General features: G+C 52.8%; 1 protein-coding gene and 2 long non-coding RNA genes across 4 annotated transcripts in view; 2 read left to right on the top strand and 1 right to left on the bottom strand.

The window, feature by feature from the left end:
* Positions 1 to 2,236: 2,236 nt before the first annotated feature.
* On the top strand, positions 2,237 to 3,269 carry LOC105520596. Its single transcript, XR_001003161.1, has 2 exons — positions 2,237 to 2,643; positions 2,974 to 3,269. It is a non-coding gene; the product is annotated as an uncharacterized LOC105520596 (long non-coding RNA).
* Positions 3,270 to 6,219: 2,950 nt separating this feature from the next.
* LOC105520289 lies at positions 6,220 to 8,394 on the top strand. Its single transcript, XR_001003111.1, has 2 exons — positions 6,220 to 6,766; positions 7,951 to 8,394. It is a non-coding gene; the product is annotated as an uncharacterized LOC105520289 (long non-coding RNA).
* Positions 6,977 to 13,064, bottom strand: part of TNRC6C (trinucleotide repeat containing 6C) — a 110,865-nt gene continuing 104,777 nt past the window's right edge. For both annotated transcript variants that reach the window (XM_011954117.1, XM_011954035.1), the window contains 2 exons: positions 12,234 to 12,373; positions 6,977 to 11,297 (listed from right to left, as the gene is read on the bottom strand). In XM_011954117.1, coding sequence (XP_011809507.1) covers positions 10,937 to 11,297; positions 12,234 to 12,373 — 501 coding nt within the window. In that variant the 3' untranslated portion in view covers positions 6,977 to 10,936. The remainder of the gene's footprint in view (positions 11,298 to 12,233; positions 12,374 to 13,064) is intronic.

Genomic DNA, 13,064 nt, shown 5'->3' with positions numbered 1-13,064 from the left:
TGCCTCAGCCTCCCGAGTAGCTGGGACTACAGGCACCTGCTGCCATACTCCGCTAATTTTTTGTAATTTTAGTAGAAATGGGGTTTCACCGTGTTGCCCAGGCTGGTCTCCAGCTCCTGAGGCAGTCCGCCCACCTCAGCCTCCCAAAGTGCTAGGATTACAGGTGTGAGCCACCACACCCGGCCAAAACATTTTTAGGAAGAAAACGATGTTTGGCTGGGTGCGGTGGCTCAGCCTATAGTCCCAACACTTTGGGAGGCCAAGGTGGGAGGATGGCTGGTGCCCGGGGGCTCGAGACCAGCCTGGGCAACAGAGCTAAACCTCATCTCTGCAAAAATTTTAAAGGTTAGCTGGGCATGGTGGTGTGCGCCTGTAGTCCCAGCTACTTGGGAGGCTGAGGCAGGAGATCGCTTGAGCCCGGGTTGAGGCTGCAGTGAGCTGTGACTGCGCCACTGCACTCCAGCCTGGGGGACAGAGCGAGGTGATGAGGCCCTCGTGCTGTGGCATAGGAGTGAGCTGCAGAAGGGGATCAGACCCCACACCCCAGGGGCAGCCCCCGGGAGGGGTGTTCACCCGGCAGCTCGCCCCCATGCCCACTCCCTCCGCTCCTCTCTGCCCAGGGGACCTTCTTGCCCACTGTGCAGCCAGCAAGTTAAGAGACAAGGCACTTTTCCCCCTGGGCCACCCAGCCTGGCCTCTCCCCTGGGGAATGGGTCCCCGCGAAGCAGGTCTTGTGTCTTTTCCAGGCTTGCATCCTGCTGCTGGCCTCTGCCCTCCCCCCAGGGTTCCCCGTCCCCTCCCGTTGCCGTTTGTCCTCCTGCAGGTTTTTACTCGGGGGCTGGTGAGTGCCAGGGTCCTTAGGCGTGCTCCGCACTAGGGCTAGGGGGGTGCTTGTCGGGCTCAGCGGCTCGTGTCTGCCAAGGCGAGGGCATGGTGGGGTGCAGCCAGTGGGCCTCAGCAGCCATGTGACCCTGCTGCTGGCCAGTTGGTGCCAGGAGCCAGGGCTCCAGGCAGCTCGTCCCAGCTCGTCCCAAGCGCTCATGGGACGGCTCCCACGTTGCTTGGGTTGTAAACACTGCAATACACACGGTCCCATCTCCTGCCTTTCCCGTTTCACCACACAGAGCTGAAAGCCGGGCATCTTGGCTGCGGTGGTTGTCTGGCCATAGATACTGGAAGTGGGAAGTGGCTCCTGCCCTACTGGGTGGCATTTCAGAGCCCCCAGGGGCCAGGCAGGGCCAGGTGGGTCCGGGGCGGGGGATGCAGAGTGGTGCTGGGAGAATCCCAGCTCTACCCACTGTTGCTCTGGGATGGGAAGGACCTTTCTCCAGGGGGTGCTGGCTGGAGTGTCCACCCAAGGCGGAGCTCTGACCTCAGGCTTTGGGGCTGTCGGCCTGAGCTTTCCCCGAGCAGGTCGGCATGACTCAAGCCCACGGCCCCTCCACACTCATCAGCAACTCAATAGAAGCAACTTAGTTTGTTGCATAAGGGCCTATGGTCTCTTCTTAAAGGTATTCTAAGTGGCCCTCCTAGGCCGAGCCAGGTTGCCAGGTGCCCAGAGCCAATCCGTGTGGCTCTCGACAGAACTCCTGTTCTCTTTGCGAAAGTTCCCGGCAGGGAATCCCGGTCTGACCCAAGCACTGATGCTCGGTTTCTGTGCATCAGGTCCTTTGCTAAGTGCCCCCTCTGCTTGTCACATTTCATTGTCGAAAGAGCCCTGGGTCAGTCCAGTACTGGCCCCAAAGATGTCCCTGTCCTAACACTGTATGGAGCCTGTGAATACGTTATGTTGTGTGGCTGGGGAAGTAAGGTTGAAGGTAGCTGGCTTGGGATAGGAGATGGCCCTGGATTCTCATGGTGACCCAGCATGATCTCAGGGTCCTTCCAGGTGAAAAACGGAGGCTGGAGTGTCAGGGTCAGAGTGGCGCCACGTGAGCGGGACTTGAGCGGCCACTGCTGGCTTTGAAGTGGAGAAAGGGCTGAGAGCCAAGGAGTCCAGGGGCCTCTAGAAGCTGGAAAAGGCGAGGAAGGGGACTCTCCCCCGAAGCCCCCAGGAGGAGCGTAGCCCTGACGATGCTTGATTGGAGCCCAGTGAGACTCATTTTGGACTTCTCACCTGCAGAACTGAAAGTTGAGAAACTGGTGGGGTTTAAGCCACGAGTTGACAGCGCGTTACAGCGGCAGCAGGAAACTCACGTAAACCCTGTGCCTTGTGTTATTATCCCCCTTTCCAGATGCTGCCACTGAGGTCAGAGAGTTAGTAACCCAAGGCAGAGCCAGTAAGTGGCGGGGCCGGTTTTACATTGAATCAGGCCGGCTCTGGGCTGCTGATTATATTTCCCTTTTCACTTTGGCCACTAGGAAGCTTAGATCCACACATATGCCCACTTCCTGGCTCTTGGTTTTTCCTTGTCCTTGTTTGGTGGCCCTTTCATCTTTTACCTTTTTGCTGCTTGTGATGTTGAATGTACCTCATGAGTTTTCCCTCAAATGCAGTTTGGAACAGGCTGGCTCTGGATGGGCTGATGGATGACTTCTTCTCCCCTTTGTGTTCTGGCTTTTCTAGGAGGGGGAAGACAAAATCTTCTTAATCAACAAGCTTCACTCCATCTATGAGAGGAAGGAGAGGGAGGAGAGGAGCAGGTGAGGGTCTGTGGAGGGATTAGGGACAATGAGCCCGGGGGGAGAGGGTCCAGGGCTGGACAGTGGGGCTGCCACTGGAGCTACACCACGACATTGCTGACACTCGATCGCTTTTGACTTACAAAAACCCCCACCCCGTGCTCACCTTCACTCTCTAGAGCCTTCTCTGGCCTCCGGAGCCTGACCATTTTGACAGGGACTTAAAATACATCTCAGGAGAAAGGCTGTGGGGCGCCTGGCCTGTCCCTCGCCGGGCCCTGGCTGTGCCCAGCCAGGTTGCAGGGATGTTGATGTTGACGGGGTCCCGTGAGTGACGTCTCTTTCTGGCAGGGTTGGGACAACCGAGGAGACGGCAGCACCCCCTGCCCTGCTCACAGAGGAACGGGATGACTAGGGGGATGGCGATGGGCCTCACGGGCCCGCCCAGCACCCTGAGACCACACTGGTGCCTCCCAGTGACCCTGCTGGGACATCAGGACAAGGAAGACACTGTCTCGCCTCTCGAAAGCCGCAGCTGCGCCTGGGCTGGAGCCAGAAGGGTGGGTGAATCCGGCTTGGGCATCCACAGTGAACTCTGCCCTGCCTGGGACTCTATTTATTCTGATTAAAGGGGTTTTGCAGATGGGCTTGTCCCCTGGGGCTCCGTGCCTGTGACTGGAGCCTGTGCCTGAGCACCGTGCCCAGGGCCTGTTCCCGCTGCCCTGGGGCAACCTCCAGGCACCGTCCTGGGTCGTGGGAACCTCAGCTGGTGTGGGGGCGCCCTCTGCTGGCCAAGCCCCAGATGGCAGGAACTGGATCGTGCCAGGGCTTGATCCGCTCCCTGCCTTTGACCAGCCCCAACCTGCGCCCAGAAGGGGTTTACACCGCACAAGTGAGCCCAGCAGGCAAGGATCGCGACCAGAGCGGTGCGCCAGGCATCACTGGACAGGAGGCACATTCAGAGAGGGGCTTGGAGGGAAACACACCAGCTGCAAGTGAGCTGTGGGGACAGTTGCCTCCCAGGCATAGGCAGCCAGCACCTGGGCTTGGAGGCGAACAGGGCTTGGTGAGGCGGGGCTGGCTCCCTGCTTCTGGCTGCCAGCAGTTGGCTGGGGTGTGGTGACCCTGGGTCTGACTGGGCTGAGTTTGAGGAGCCTGTGGGATACCGAAAACCCTAGGCTGTGGGGGGCGGGCACAGGGATTCGGGGACTAACCCATCATGACCCCAGTGCTCCAGCCCTGCGAGGACCAGCCCGTCACGGCCCCAGTGCTCCAGGTCTACGGTGACCAGGCCGTCACGGCCCCAGTGCTCCAGGCCTGCGGGGACCAGCCCGTCACGGCCCCAGTGCTCCAGGTCTACGGTGACCAGGCCGTCACGGCCCCAGTGCTCCAGGCCTGCGGAGACCAGGCTGTCACGGCCCAGGGTTCATGTCTGCAGGAGCTGCGCTTCGGATTGGGGGAATGAGCCCGGGTGGGGAAACAGTTGGAGAGTGATGGGCCCAGAAAAGGGTCAGACCCAGGTGGAGATGCCACTGGCTGTTAGCAGACCCCGCGCTGGGTCTAGCCCACCCAGTTCCACGGGAATGCTCCTGTGCTCTGCAGACATCTGGGTGCTGCCACCGGGGCCCCACAGAGTTGGCCATCTGGGTGGATCTGAGCCAAGTGGTGCTTCTGGACCTCGGCAAGTAGCTGGTGCTGATTCTGGGCGGCCGCTGGTGGCAGCGTCTTCAGGCATGAACGCTGCTGGATGAAGCTGCGTGGGCAGTCCAGAAAGTGATTGATGGTCCAGAGTGACTGACCTAGGGTTTCTGGCCCCCATCGGTGCAGATGCCGTCCTCCAAACCATCACGGTCCCTCTCTGGCTGGGGACGTATGCCTGCCACTGCTGGCTTGACAACATGATCATTGGTGGTGACCTGTTGAGCCCATCTTGCCAGCCTCACAAAGCACAGTACCAGCTGCTATGGCAGGGAAGTGGAAGAATTTGCCCCAGATATCTCTGGAGAATTACCGTGTGTGCTAGTCGTTTGTGTCAACCAGGCCAGGCTGTGGGGCCCAGTGATCTCAACAGGAGCCGAGGTGTTGCTGCGATCGTGTGCTGCTGGAATGTGGTGAACAACTACAGTCGATTACACCTAAAGATCATTCTTGAGAATGTGGGTGGGACTCATCCCATCAGCTGAAAGCTTCAAGAGCAAAAACCCAGGTTTCCCACAGAGGGAATTCTGCCTTGAGACGGCGGTGTCCACTCCCACTGGATGTCCAGCCAGAGGCCCTACGGCTGGGTGAGCCTGTCCTCTCTGTCTCCTACTGGTTCTGTCTGTGGCCCCACCTTGTGGCCACAGACCCTCCAGCGAGGACTTCCTGTGTTTCTTCGGAGCAGCCCTTGTGTGCTGGAGGCCTGGGCTTCCGCGTGTCCTTGGGTGCCCTGGGGCGTGTTCTGTGACTTCCCAGATCCTCGCCTCATGGGGCTGCTGTATCAAGTGACACAGTTCGTGTGCTGTGTACCATGCCTGGCACCCGTTTGAGGTGTTTGCCCGACGAGAACAGCCTAAGACCTGGAAACTGCAAACTGTTGTTCGAGTGGATGGGAAGTTGGTGCTATTTCAGGCTGAATGACAAGACTCCGCGATGCCACTGCTTCTCAGCCTTGGCTGCACAATAGAACCCACCGGGGAGGTTTTAAAAACGTTGGTACTTGCTGAGGCGGTGGCGCGTGTCTGTAATTGCAGCTGCTCCAGAGGCTGAGGTGGAGGATTGCTTGAGCCCAAGAGTTTCGGTTTATTTGCTTTTTGAGAGAGTCTTGCTCTGTTGCCCAGACTGGAGTGCAGTTGCATGATCTTGGCTCACTGCCTCAGCCTCCCAGATAGCTGGGATTACAGACGCATGCCACCACACAGGGCTGATCTTTGTATTTTTAGGATGGGGTCTTACCGTGGTCAGGCTGGTCTCGATCTCCTAACCTCAAGTGATCTGCCTGCCTCGGCCTCCCGAAGTGCTTGGATTACAGGTGTGAACCACTGCACCTGCTGAGCCCGGGTGTTTTGAATCCAGCATGGACAACAGCAAGACCCTGTCTCAACATAAACAAAACATTGGTGCCTGAGGCCCACCCCCAGAGATTGTTTTTGAGTTGATTTGGATGTGAATTATCTTTAAAATTTTGAATGTGATTTTCTTTTTTTTCTCCGGGGGGGACAGAGTTTCACTCTTGTTGCCCAGGCTGGAGTGCAATGGGACAATCTTGGCTCACCGCAACCTCCGCCTCCTGGGTTCAAGCGATTCTCCTGTCTCAGCTTCCTGAGTAGCTGGGACCACAGGCGCCCACCACCACACCCGGCTAATTTTTTGTATTTTTAGTAGAGTCAGGGTTTCACTGTGTTAGCCAGGATGGTCTCAATCTCCTGACCTCCTGATCCGCCCGCCTTGGCCTCCCAAAGTGCTGGGATTCCAGGCATGAGCCACCGCGCGTGGCATGATGTGAATTATCTTAAAAATTTCAGTTAATTCTAACATGGGCCAAGGCTGAGAACCCCTGGTTTGGGCCCATCTAACTACCAGGTTGTCACAAACGCCCGTGGGCTTGGGGGCTTCGGAGTACAGTGGCACGATCACAGCTCACTGCAGCCTCGACCTCCTGGGCTCTGGTGATCCTCCCGCCTCAGCCTCCCGAGTGTCTGCGTCTGGTTTTCATGACGACCTGGGGGCCAGGCATACCACACTTGCTGCTGTTCGGGGGCCAGTCCTGCACTAGGAGCCCATCAGCCACAACTCCTCTGAGCACTGATATGCAGAGCTAAGCAGCTGTGTTTCCATCTGGATCCTGCGTAGGTTTTCTTGGTCCATCCGTAGACACTGCACTCATGCAGAGGATCTTCCTGGGATGCCCCACTGTCTCCGTTTTCCCTCTTCACTGAACACACACTCAGTCGAGGCACACCATAACGCCTCTGCGTCTGCTGACTTCTCCCCCACTGGAACAGCCTTCTTGGCATGCCACACTGCTAGCCGCTGGGCACCCTGCCTTCTGCCTTTAGCCTTCTGCCATGATGTTGCCAAAATAGTTTAAAAAAAAAAAAAAGAGGCTGGGCACAGTGGCTCATGCCTGTATTCCCAGCAGTTCGAGACCAGCCTGGGCAACATGGTGAAACCCCATCTCCACAAAAATAAACAATGAAATGAGCTGAGTGGGGTGGTGCATGCATGCTTGTGGTCCCAGCTACTTGGGAGGCTGAGGTGGGAAGATCGCTTGAGCTCAGCCTTGAGGTCAAGGTTGCAGTGAGCTGAGATTACATCACTGCACTCCAGCCTGGCAGACGGAGACTGTATTAAACAAACGCGCAAACCACAAAGGGCAGGTCTGAACCTGTCATTAAAAAAATAAAAATTAATAAACCTAAAAAAAATATCCACAGATGCAGGTGAAGAACCTGTTTTCTTCAAGCCTTCTTCCCACCCATGGGTGGAGATGGTGCCCTGGAAGCCCACAAGGTCTTTGTGTGGGGTCCCTACATGGGGCTTTAGCTTACACTGCTCCCCGTCTGTCCCCCGAGTTGCCAGTCTGTCAAAATCCAACCTGGTCTCCCAGGCCCAGGGCAGATGCCACCTCCTACGTGAAGCCTGCCACATCCTTTGCATGCCCTTGAGCGCTGACCTTGTTCTCCCAGCGCACAGGCATGGGTGCTGTTTGCTCCATCCTAATGCAGGCACAAAAGGAACTCTCGCTGAGGCTCCGCGCAGAGCTGAGGGTTGCCGCTTCCAGGTTCAGGTGCATTTTGAGTTTCATTCCCAGCTTCCTTTTCTGGTCTTTAATTTCTTTTCCGGATTAGGTCCCACTCAATGCTTTCCTTCTCAATTTCCAAAAGAGGATGGTCAGAGCCAGCAGCACCCCACCTTCCCCATGGTGGGGGGGGGCAGCCTGTGGCAGGGTGCGGGTCCCATCTTTTTGAAGGAATTGACTCAAAGTGGGCAGGTCCACCTTTGACCTTTCCCCAGGGAGTGGAGACAGAAAAAAGACCTTTGCTTAGTGTGAGTGAGGGGCCGCCAGGGTGCTTGGTTTGTCTTCAGAGGCCTGTCTGTAACACCAATGCCACACCGGTGGCACTGACTGGACACCGTGAAGGCCACGGCCAGTGCCTTAGGAAGGGACTCAGTTTCTAGCTATGCCAACTGAGATTCTGGGGTGAGGTTGGTGCTGCTTCCGAAGTTCCACTGTGCTCAAAGTGCTCGGTGAAAGTTAGTGAAGGTGATTTTACAAAAATAAATGCATAAAATGTCTAGGAAACACAAAAAAACCCTCATTCTTCTTCTCTTTGAGTATTTTTTAAGCCCAAACTGGACCCTAGGCAAAAGTGAGTGGCACTCCTCTGCCAGGACTCCAGGCGGGCCCCACCAGCCTCTTCTTGCTGCCATCCCAAACAGAAGTTACCAGATGAACAGACTCGGATGGACTGCGGGGGTGGAGAGCTAGATAGAAAGCTTGGTTGTGCCTCTCAACGATTAAGATTTCAATATTACAGCAAAACCACAAAGCAAATGATAGAAAGCAAAACAACAGGAAGTCTGAGTTCACTCATGAGAGAGGTACGTATTTGAGCTCTGAGGAAATTACAGAGGGAATGCACGCAGCGGGACAGCTCTCCCCATCGCAGCGTGCAAAGTAGACATCCATAGTATCTGTTTTGAAAAATGAAAAACACATTACTTTGAACAGCCAAGAAAAAAAATTGCAATTTATTAAGATTCGATAAAGCGTTGTACTTTCGAAAGCAACTTTCGATGCATGTTCTTCAACAATCACATTCTATGAGGAAAACATTAAGAGCCACAAACTTGTTTTTTAATCTCAGAGTTACAGACATACTAAGTTCAAAATAAAAGGTCAAAAAAACCAAAACAAAACAAACAAAAGCCTCAAACAAACCCAACAAAACCCCAAAACAAACAAACATATTCTTGACTTCCATCCCCAATTTTAAAACAAGAGTTTTTCTACAACTCAATGCTCGCCGGCAGCACGGGAAGTGGTATGTCGGGCGCACATACGCACACGCACGCTCACACGCACACATATTGGATATACATACGCAGGTGTGTATGTCCATCAAATATATAGAACGCATGTATAATGGCAATGAGATGCAGTCACTCTGAGGAAGGTTGGTTTTGCTAAATATCCTACTAAACTTGAGAAAAAAAGTCTTGAACCCAGTTTGTGCATAGTTCATGATCCTCTATAAAACCAGCTTTTGTGGATCTGCAATCTTGCAGGACTTTTTTTTTTTGTATTTTTTTTTTGATAAAACCATTAAAAAGCTAATTAAAAAAAATGTAATGCACAAGTTTCCTGATCAAGCAGGCAGGGAGCACAATGTTCATATATATATATTTTAAAACATACTCGAGGGTATGTTATTCCATTGTCTTTCTTCCTTGCAAAACAATCAAAACATTGATCATTTTTAAAACATAAAGCAATTTTTAATATATAAAGCACTCTTCAAACATCTATTTCTTTGAGTCCATTATTTGGTAAATATGTAACTGCTACACATTAGAGATTAGGTATTTTTCTTCTTTGTGTTTTTTTTTTCCTTTTTCTTTTTTTTCATTTTTTTGTCTTTTTTTTTTTTTTTTTTTTTTTAAATAACATCTTCAGTGCTAGGAGTTGGGTTTAAAAATACATGAAATGGTGTGGAGCTGCCCTCGGGAGCCCTGGCTTTCCTGAGAGCGCGTCCGGCATGTGCAAGACAGTGGCCACAACGCCTGTCACCTTGACGAAGGGGCGAAAGCAATCGACAGAGTCCACGACGATGGCCGAGGGAACAGCACTGTCCCGTCCAGAGCTCTGAAGGAGCGCATCTGCATTCTGAAAATAGGTTTCTTTACGACGGAAGTCTTTTTTTTTTTTAATTCCTTTTTAAATTTTTAAAATTTTAAAGTCTGAAGGAGAAAAAAAGGTCTGTAAACAGGTGGGAGCCCAAACCCCAGGCTCCCCCAAAAGCAGTCCCAACCCACGCCCAAGTGCTTGTTTCTGTTCCTTCCACGGAACCATCCATTCTTTACAAGTATCTATGGCCACAGTTCAACAAGTTTTTTTTTTTTTCTCTTTAACTTTATATTCCAAATGGAAAAATGGTGCAATACTCTGGTAATAATTTTCTTGCATTAGTCCACAATAAAAAGCTGCTAAAGGTAGGTATACATATTATTTCTCCAGAGATATACACTGTACTTTTCAAACGCAGTCACAGAGTCCTTGAGTAAACATTTACACATGAATTGTCACCAGCCCTGTCCTAGGAATTCTCTGTAACATATAGGATTAGCTAAAGGAAGGGCGAGGACACTCAGTGCAAAGTTAGAAGCTAATAATAACAAACGTTTGACCAATGCGCCAAAAAAAAAAAAAAGCATATACTGAATACAAGGGAAAACCCACAGTTAAATCCTCACACGCTTTCAAACACACACACAAAGAAAATGCACGCCGTGCAGGAGCACGCGCCACATACGCACACACACTTCTGTTTCAACACGCACACATACACACACACGGAGGCTATGAACTTAGAAATTTTTCCTAGAGCCTGTTTCTGTGTACTGATGTCAACCTGGAAGTGTAGAATTAGAAAGTGTTCACATTTCACTATTGGCCTGCTGGATTCAAGTATTTGCATGTTTGATATGTCTTTTTTTAACTTTTAAAAAATATTTTTTGGGATAAAAAAATGACATGAAAAAGTAATGAAACAAGGGTAATGTGCATAGGCGGATCCAGGGGAACAGAGAGCAGATCGCAGCCCACGCCTTCCGCTCAGCTCCCACCGCGGAGCCGCTCTGCGCCCGGCGGTCCACACCAGACTCTGCCCTGATTACCGGCCGCCTCTGGTAATGTGCATAATCGTCACAGGCTCATTTTAAATAGGCTTCACGTCTCCCTCCCTCCCCCACAGATAAAATAACCCTTTCCAGCCCACAATCTGAAAAGTGCCCTTCATGATAGAACTATTCTAAGCAGCTTTTATACTTTAAAAAAAAAAAAAATCAAAATGACAACACACTATACAAACATAAGACACACAAAATAAAAAGCTATGAGGAACATCCTGTCATTAGCATGTGACGCTGACCCACCGCAGCCCGCACTGTTTTGCGAACAGTTCGCAAGGACTGTGGCCAAGGTTCGTCTTCAGTCCTGGACAGAGGTACTCAAAAGGGTGGCCGCTGCTGGGTTCCAGCGGGTCTGTGGGGCCGCCCAGCTGGGAGGGGTCCCGGGAGGGGTCGGCTCTCCTGATGCTGATGATGGCAGCTCCTACAGGGACTCCCCGCTGAGTAGGTCCCCAGGCAGCAGGGTGGTCAGAGGGGTGGGGCTGCCGATCACCCTGCTGTCGTCGGCGCTGGGCGGGCCCCACAGGCTGCTGGAGTACTGGGGCACCCCGCCCCAGAGCAGCTCACTACTCCCCTTGCCACCCAGGCACGGGGCATTCCAGTGGCCAGCGTCGCTGCGCACCAGGCCATGGGAGCTGCCCGCTGCGCTGAGCCGCGGCTGGCTGGACGCGCTACTGGACTGCCAGCTGGAGGTGGGTGGCAGCGCCTGGCCTTGGGCTAAGAAGCGATTCACTTCTTCTTCGCCAGCGAACTCGGCCAGGATGGTAGTGTTTCCCAGGACGCACCTGCAACAGCAAGATGGGGCACGTGAGCGGGGCCACCCCAAGTCCTGCTAAGTTCGTGGCACTGGCTTTCTGTCTCTGTATTGGGAAAGGCTACCTGGAAGCCATCGTGTGGCTTCTGTTTTGCCATTGCTATTTCCAAACCCAGACTGTGAAGGTTTTACTCAGTTCAGACTTCTAGCAGCAACACCGTACTGGTACAGAGAGTACATCTTCAAGTGCATGAACACACCATTAAATGTGGGCTCATTTAGGGTCAGTGTCATTTGCATCCTGGGCTAAAAACAGGAATGACTAATTTCTAGGTTCCATGTCTCAAGTGATGTTACTGATCAGGTCTACTCATACTTCTATCAAAAGCCACCTTTCGTTAGGGTGAAGGGTTGGCTGTGAGGACTGCTGCTGGGCCCTGTGTAGGAATGAGTCACAGGGAGAGGGGAGTAGACACAGCAACTCAGCAGCAGAAAAAACCAATAATAAGTCTCAAGATACCTGTGAGGAACTGACCTGTGTCGCCTTCCCCCAATTCCTTTGCTGAAGTCCTAACCCCCAGTACCTCCCCATGTGACTGTGTTTGGAGATGGGGTCTTTAAAGAGGTAATTAAGTTAGTTACATGAGGTCACATGGGTGGGCCCTAGTCCAACATGACTGTGTCCTTATAAGGAGGGACCAGGGCACCGACATGCACAAAGAGATGACCATGTAAGAACAGAGGGAGAGGGCAGCTGTCTACAGCCAAGGAGAGAGGCCTCAGGAGAAACCAGCCCTGCCCACACCTTCATCTTGGGTGTCAGACCTCCGGCCTCCAGAAGTGGGAGGGTGGCCAGCCTGCGGAATGCTGCTATGGCGGCTCAGGACACCCCTGCAACACCCCCAACCTAATGCCCTGGGGGATGTGGAGCTACTTGGAGCGCTGAGGTGGCTGTGAGGAAACATACATGTGCAGAGACTTCTGGGCCTTGGCAGCCTCCTCCTTGGAGCTATACCGGACCACGGCATTGCCTTGAGTCAGATTCAGGTGGAATGTGATGAGAGGCCCATGTTGCAAACACAATGTCCGCAGTGTAGAACCATCAATCTGACAGAGGAAGCACAGGGGCATGAATGAGCTTTCTTCTGATTCCTTTCACTACAGCCTTTCAGAGAAAAAACATGAAACTGGATACACTAAACACTAGGAAAATGTTTTTCTTTAAAAGGCTTTAATAATATGTTATTTTACAATGTTTTTTTTTTTTGAGACGGAGTCTCGCTCTGTCGCCCGGGCTGGAGTGCAGTGGCCGGATCTCAGCTCACTGCAAGTTCCACCTCCCGGGTTCACGCCATTCTCCTGCCTCAGCCTCCCGAGTAGCTGGGACTACAGGCGCCCGCCACCTCGCCCGGCTAGTTTTTTGTGTTTTTTTAGTAGAGACGGGGTTTCACCATGTTAGCCAGGATGGTCTCGATCTCCTGACCTCGTGATCCGCCCGTCTCGGCCTCCCAAAGTACTGGGATTACAGGCTTGAGCCACCGCGCCCGGCCTGATTTTACAATGTTAACATTCTGTATCTCTGTGGCCAAATGTGTAACTAAAATCTTGGATGTTTCAGTTATATTTTATGAGTTAGGCTAATCAGAGGAAGGAGAAAAACCCCATTTTGAGTTCAGCTCTCCTTTCACCAGAGCACGTCACACAGAGCCCCTGGTTTGCAAAAGGCACCTGGGTCCAGCTGCTGACAACAGACTTGGGAGATGTGTAGGTGGGTGTGGCCTGGGTCCCAGGAAGGGAC

Source organism: Colobus angolensis, unplaced genomic scaffold (assembly GCF_000951035.1).
Source record: "Colobus angolensis palliatus isolate OR3802 unplaced genomic scaffold, Cang.pa_1.0 Scaffold1, whole genome shotgun sequence".
In the NCBI taxonomy this organism is placed as follows: Eukaryota; Metazoa; Chordata; class Mammalia; order Primates; family Cercopithecidae; genus Colobus; species Colobus angolensis.
This window is presented reverse-complemented; position numbering and strand designations above follow the sequence as displayed.